We start from the raw sequence: 7,028 nt of genomic DNA, 5'->3' as shown, positions 1-7,028 counted from the left end.
GAGAGAGGGGGAGGGAAGAAGAGTCTCAGACAGAGGTACATATATAGAAAATGCACGTGTTCTCCCCTCTTCTTGAAAGAAAATCTCCACTCTGATCTTCATCTTTCACGCTATGCACATACCTAATGCTGAAGAGCCACCCTGATCCTGCTTAGAAGAAAAATGCTGCTGTCAAATGGCAGGCAAGATTAAATGCACCTTTGCAACAGCACATTAAAGGTGTAATTATTTTCCATATCAACAAGGATTAATTAGATTTCATGATACAGATAGATTACTGAATTTTGGAGCTGTCCATCCTCGTTAAAAAAAATTGTGCTTTAGGCCACGCTAACTTAGGGTGGTGACATTTTCTTCATGTTTTCCTCATTATTATGATTATCACCTTGATTTTAAATTTTCTTTTAATGTTCACTATGGAGAGCCTATGAAACATTTCTTTAGTATTCATATGTGTCTACTGAGTGAGAGAGTTGAGTTTAGCCTTATATTTATCTTTAAAGGAAAATATCCAATACATCTGGTATGTTCTTAAAATTTTATATAGTGTTTATAATTCCTAATAGTTATTAGCTATAATCTCTGTTACATGCTACTTTATTTTCCATGAAAATAAAAGTTCTCATCAGTTTGCAAATACTTAATTCTGGAAACAGCTCTATGAAAAATGCTCAGGTTTGCCTGGTCAGCATGGTTCAGTGGTTGGGTTTCGACCTATGAACCTGGAGATACTGTTCGATTCCCGGTCAGGACACATGCCCAGGTTGCGGGCTTGATCCCCCAATGCGGGGCATGCAGGAAGCAGCTGATCAATGATCCTCTCTCATCATTGATGTTTCTATCTCTCTCTCCCTCTCCCTTCCTCTCTGAAATCAATAAAAATACATTTTTAAAAAATGCTCAAGTATGTTAAATCTATTATCAGTGCCCCTGCCAGTCACCATGGTGCCCACACGAACCTCAGTGCCCAGAGCCTCAGTCCTTTTCACATCTCCCCATGATCTGCATGGAGCTCTAGGAGTCAGTTCTTTGTATCCCACTGGGAATGTAAGCCACAGTGTTAACCTCCTCCAATGGTATTTTCACTTTCCCATTCTCCTCTTTGCTTGATATTTTAAAGGAATTTCAGTGAGCAGATGAATAAATATTCTGAAAGGAGTGAAGATGACTTGAACATCTCAAATTATACCACTTACAGTGGTTACTACTCTGCTTTAAGTGAAACTTAAGTCTCACAACTGTGACTATGGATTGTGAAATACGTAAGCTAAAGAAAAATAGAAGGAGCATGAAGAAGGGACTTTAGTTATATCCTCACACTCCACCTTTACCAGGGACTCTATACATGCTAGAAAAAGTTATTTATATTCATGTCTTAATTCTAATGTAAAATTTATTGACTATCATATTTTATGAGTTATTGTTTCATATGATTTATTATTAGATACTATATTATATGGCTATCAAATATTCATCAATAGTATCTATAATTCAGTATTATATTAAAATCATATTTAATAGTTTGCACTATAGTTAAATGAGAAAAATAGTATTAAGTATTTTTCTCTTTCCTAGGCATCAAATTATTTCTCTTATATGCACATTTCAAAATATGAGAATACATTTCTCCAAATTTATTGGGTTAGAAGAATGTGGCTTGCTAATTTTTCATTACAAGATTCATCAACCTTTGTCCTCACCATCTTGCAGTGGAAAAATATCTGGAATCTTACACCATTTGAATGAAGACTTCCTCAGGAAAGAGCTGTTTCTCTAACGATTTTTTCCAAATGATTTGCAACATACCTGGGCTCATGATAGTTGAGATATGAGTAGTGCTCCAAGAGTTTCCAAGTTATCCCATTATCATAAGAATAATGCAATAAAACTCCTTCTCCGGGCTGGTCAGGGGCTTTGCATGTGCTCAGAACAGACTTGCTTCCCAGCCTCAATGTGAACTGGAGAAACCTAAACATGAATTGTCTATAATTAGTGTGTGCACAAACATTTTAAATCATAATGCTCATCTTGGTTTTTAAAGAATTTCAGACACATTTAAATGAACTACCCCAAAGCTGTAGGTTTCCACTCATCCCTCTTTTATAAAATATAATTTCACTGTGAGATGTATGAATATGTGTAGAAGATAAAGTCCATGCCCCTGTTTTTTATACAGATACATACATACAAATATAGCTGTGTATTTATACATATCTGTATCCTATGACTTGTGTATGTACACTTAAAATGCCAATCATTCCTTTACTGCATTATTTATTGAGCACTGGGGGAAGGGCAGTGTAAATCTCATCAGCCTCTGCAAGCTGTCAAATAAATAAAACTACATAAATAATTAACTAGTCCTTGGCTTGAGAACACAGTTTTGATGCCAACATTTCATATTTTTTAAACTCTAGTCAGTCATTAGTCTCTTAAAGTCATCAGTGAGCTTTTTAGTTTATTTAAAATGAGGGCAAATTAACCCTATATTAACTCCCTCTGGTTTTAAATGAGAATATGTATATATAAGCAAAAATAAGTAAATGAAAAATAGAAAGTTAATAGATCTAAGTTCAAACATTATTATCTGGTTTCAGTATGTATTCCACCCTGCCTTCACTCACCTGGATTGTGAGCTGTCAAGGAAAGATGTAATTAGCTGACGTCTCCCATCTTTGTTGAAAACCAGGGCCTTACCACTGGCCAGGACACCACAGCCAAAGCTGACTTCAGCACCACGGATAGAGTAAAAGTTATGGTAAGAGGAGAGCCTGGAACTGCCGAAGCTTTCAGAAATGAACATTGGGAATGTCTGGGATGCCATCTCGCAAGCTGGGCCAGAAAATCCAGGGTCACAGCTGAAAGAGAGCCCATGAAATTAAATCTTAAACTATTGGTCCCTTCAGAGTTTCCTGAATCTGCCCTGGGGAGGAGGACATCCAGAGGCCAGAATTGGATTGAATGGTAGGGAAGGCTCATATCACTCAGCACTCACCTTTGACCAATGCCAGCAATTTATCTCCAAGTAGATCTATGTTTTTGCACATTTACAATTTAAAATCTTTGTCAAATGTGTGTACTTTTATCTATAATTATGTTCACTTAACTTGTAAAAGAAACAACATAAATAAAATACTTCTATAAGGTATCTAGAATAAATTTCCTTTAAGAACAAGTGTAAACATACATGTTATATTTGTGACCGGAATTATCTGAAAAAGGTTGGAAGTAAATGTATCAACTATTTCAAACTTAGATGGGCATTTTAAAGGAAATGCTTACACCCTTGACCTAGATAGATGTCCTTCGCAGAACTGTGTTGCCTCTCAGTGGAAACCCAAATTAGTAGTGCTTCAAGGAAAAGAGGGAAAAAAACCCACAACAACCTGCCTGTTGCCATGTAAGAATACACTGTTTATGCTAGCTGACTAGAATATGTATGGAACTCCTTGCACCTTTTACCAGTGAAAAAACTCATCCCGGAAGGCTCAACAATTGAATTCAGATCCTTCTTATGTTTAAAGAAATTTACTTATCAGGAATTAGGTTCAAATCCTTTATTTTTATTTATTACTTCTTTCTTACTATATTTGCTATGTAGCCATCCCATTACAAAATTAAATTGGTGTCTTTTGGGGTGGCATGGGGTTCTCATGCAAGCATTCAAAACTTCCTATAGTCTGAAACAAGTCTTTTATACAGCAAGTGTACCAGTGAAGTGATATTATGATTTAATTTAGAAGGCTGTTTGTTTGTTACCACTAGCTCTGAAACTGGGATCCATGCTGGCCTCAGCGAGGTCCAAGGAATGTATGAACATGCTGAAATCAAATGCCAACTTTGATGTGCACTGGATATTCAAAGGGAGCAAGTTTATAGCAATCATCATATTATCAAAGAAGTTGGGCCCTAAAATATGCCAAGAACTACCATATTTTGCAGAGCATGTAAATAAGCCTCACACAGTTTGCTTCCTTCACATGTTACCTCATTGACTTAAGTCAGACTCTGAATAGCCAAGTAGTTTCTAAGAAGGACTTAAAAATTACCTCAGGAGGACACATTTTAACACTGGGATACTGAATATGGCCACAAAATGCAATCAGTGTTCCCAACAAGACTATGGCCAGAGTGCATTTCAGGACAAATGCATCTTTGTGTATCTTAAAATGTGTCTTCCTAGGACCAGTGACTGGGAGAAACTGATGAGCATTTAGAGATGACTTACAGGGGAGTCAGTTCCCATGTTCTGGTTTTGAAAGTATACTTTTAGCCAAAAAATTAATAGGATGCTGATTAGGATTCCACTCAGATATTTAAATACCTCTGTGGCCTTTGTTTTGCAGCAAAATAATAGGGTAGCACACACAGGTGATTTCAGGAGTGACCTGAAGCTCTCCTGACTCCAAAGATGCCCCCTACTGGTTCATCTACCCACCCTCAAGTGCAATATTCCCTGGTAAGATACATGGCTGACACATGTGCAGAAAGGTATCTAAGCTCTCTGTCCTTCTCATTTGCATCTTTAACATCTCTCTCAGGGGTGGGCTTATCAGGATAGTGAGTTGTCAGTTTAGATACACAGGCCCGGGGATTATACACAGGCAAGAAAATGTTAGGAAACAAGAGAGGTGGAATCCTGGTAGCAAATAATGGTAGTGATGAGGGGAGCAATCTGGGGAGACACAGAGCTGCAGAGACCCCAAATTCAAGGATCTGTTTAAAGGAAATGAGTGGTATTGAATATGAATTCACTTAAAAATATATTTTTATTGATTTTAGAGAGGAAGGGAGAGAGAAAGAGAGATAGAAACATCAATGATAAAAGAGAATCATCAATCGACTGCCTCCTACATGGCCAACAGTGCAGATGGAGCCTGCAACCCAGGCATGTGCCCTGACTGGGAATTGAACCATGACCTCAACACTCAACCACTGAGCTATGCTGGCTGGGTGAATATGAATTTCTTTTCCCTGCAATTTTGCTCAAACTTGACAAGGCACATATTGCTGGGAAAGGATGTAGTGGCCAAACCTTTAGCTCAGCCACAAATGCACAAAGCCAATGAATATTACAGAAAACATTGTCAGAAATACAACCCTCCTCCCCCAAAGTTCCAACTCATGAAAACATTCTGTGAAACTTGAGGAGGTGAAGGCTATGATTACTTGGTATAATGTATAGTGTCAAAAGAGAATGATGCCCAAAGACATAAAACTGCCATTTGGAGTTTGTTTCCATCCATGATGGGTAACACAGATGGTTGCTATAATAAAACTATTGAATGCTAACAAGGACACTGTATACAATAAATGAAGTATGAAGCATAACTATTGTAATTATAGATAGGTCCTTTGGAAATAGCACTTTCTATTTTTATTAATAAAAGCAGCTGTACTTTTAGGTAATTTGTTTGCAAAACTTTTCAGGACAACTTCAGGAATTACTAAAATGTCTGGTCTCCTTGTGTTAATTTTATTTAAAATGTCTTAAACCAGAGGATGGCCAGGTTATGGAAAACGGATAAAGATAACAACTTGAAGAAAATACCAGTCAGTATTTCATAGATCTAATTGAGTCAGTGTTTCTGAGTGGGAGTTGGTGGTTTTATGAAAAAGCAAAGAGATGCAAATTATGTTTTGAAATATGAATAGGAATTTTTCAATTCTTTACGTACATTATAAAACATTTCCATTGTGTAGAATGAGGTCTCTGTTAATTAAATTCATTGATATGTAGTTAAAAAGTTAACCTGATACTATATTCTCTAATCTCAGTACTGGCAAGGGTCTTGCCTCAGACATATAATTCACAAAGAATAGGTCCAAAGGTCTTTTATGAGTTCATTAGTAATGAAGTAATTGGATAATTAATTACTCTTTGTTTGGAGGACAAGAAAAGAAAAACAGACTAGATAATCTTTTGTTGAAAACTTATCTGTGTAACAAAGATTGTGGTTTTAGGGATTTCTAGGATATCTTATAATTAAATATTAATATAGGAATATCCAGTGGTACCCAAATATTACATTATTTATGTACGAGAGGCCCAGTGCACAAAATTTGTGCATGGGTAGGGTCCTTAGCAGTTGCTGACTGGGACCTCCCTTCCCTGGCTGTCGGCTGCCAGACGGGGCCTTCCTTTGTTCCACGCCACACTCTGGTGGTTAGCGCACGTCATAGCGAACATTCAAATTCCTGGTCGGTCGAACTCCCAAGGGGACACTTTGCATATCAGAATTTTATATATATAGATAATTTCACACTAATATTCAACATTATGTAATATACCTTATACATCATTTTAAAGACCCAAATGATTTTCAAAAGGAAGCAAAATTGCAAAGTTATATTTAAAGATGAATTTTCTTACCAAATCTTCCAAATTTGGCTTGCTCAGTTTCCTTTAGTATTAGGTCTATGGGTCAGGATTGATTTTCATAATTCATTTTACAAAGTATGCTAGGAAACAGAATTTGAGACACGACGGACCTATGTAAACTGCAGGGCAAGAGACAGCATGTGAAAGATGGCATAAAAATGGGAAAAACCAAGAATACCTCAGGCATTTAAAACAATTTTGTGAAGCAATGCCCATGACATCTAGCCCACTGTACACACGTTGTGCACAAGAAACTAGTGTGACATGAGGAGTGCTGGGTGACAAGGTAAGTGCTTCGTTACACATCTGCCAGAACCGTCTTAAAGCAATGCCCATGACATCTAGCCCACTGTACACACGTTGTGCACAAGAAACTAGTGTGACATGTGGAGTGCTGGGTGACAAGGTAAGTGCTTTGTTACACATCTGCCAGAACCGTCTTAATTCTTTCAAGATTTTAATGTTTCATAGCAAAGAAAGTAGGAACATGTGATTTGGGTTCCTTAACTAAAATGATTTCAGGCAGAATATTAATGCTTCTGCCTTGAACTTTCTACATAGCTTAATTTCCTTAGGTAGAAATAAAGAATTTACAAAGGATCAAGTAGAGATAGCATGCAATGGTGAGGGTATAATTTAATTTAAA

At 37.0% G+C, this 7,028-nt stretch overlaps 1 protein-coding gene across 1 annotated transcript in view; it reads right to left on the bottom strand.

Moving 5' to 3' along the window:
• Positions 1-7,028, bottom strand: part of RELN (reelin) — a gene marked incomplete at its 5' end in the record, with an annotated part of 426,427 nt that overhangs the window by 137,266 nt on the left and 282,133 nt on the right. Inside the window, 4 exons of the mRNA XM_015571214.1 lie at positions 1,807-1,968; positions 2,625-2,858; positions 4,469-4,716; positions 6,455-6,501. Coding sequence (XP_015426700.1) covers positions 1,807-1,968; positions 2,625-2,858; positions 4,469-4,716; positions 6,455-6,501 — 691 coding nt within the window. The remainder of the gene's footprint in view (positions 1-1,806; positions 1,969-2,624; positions 2,859-4,468; positions 4,717-6,454; positions 6,502-7,028) is intronic.

Source organism: Myotis davidii, unplaced genomic scaffold (assembly GCF_000327345.1).
Source record: "Myotis davidii unplaced genomic scaffold, ASM32734v1 scaffold125, whole genome shotgun sequence".
In the NCBI taxonomy this organism is placed as follows: Eukaryota; Metazoa; Chordata; class Mammalia; order Chiroptera; family Vespertilionidae; genus Myotis; species Myotis davidii.
Note: the sequence above shows the minus strand (reverse complement) of the source record. Positions and strands in the feature narration are given on the sequence as shown.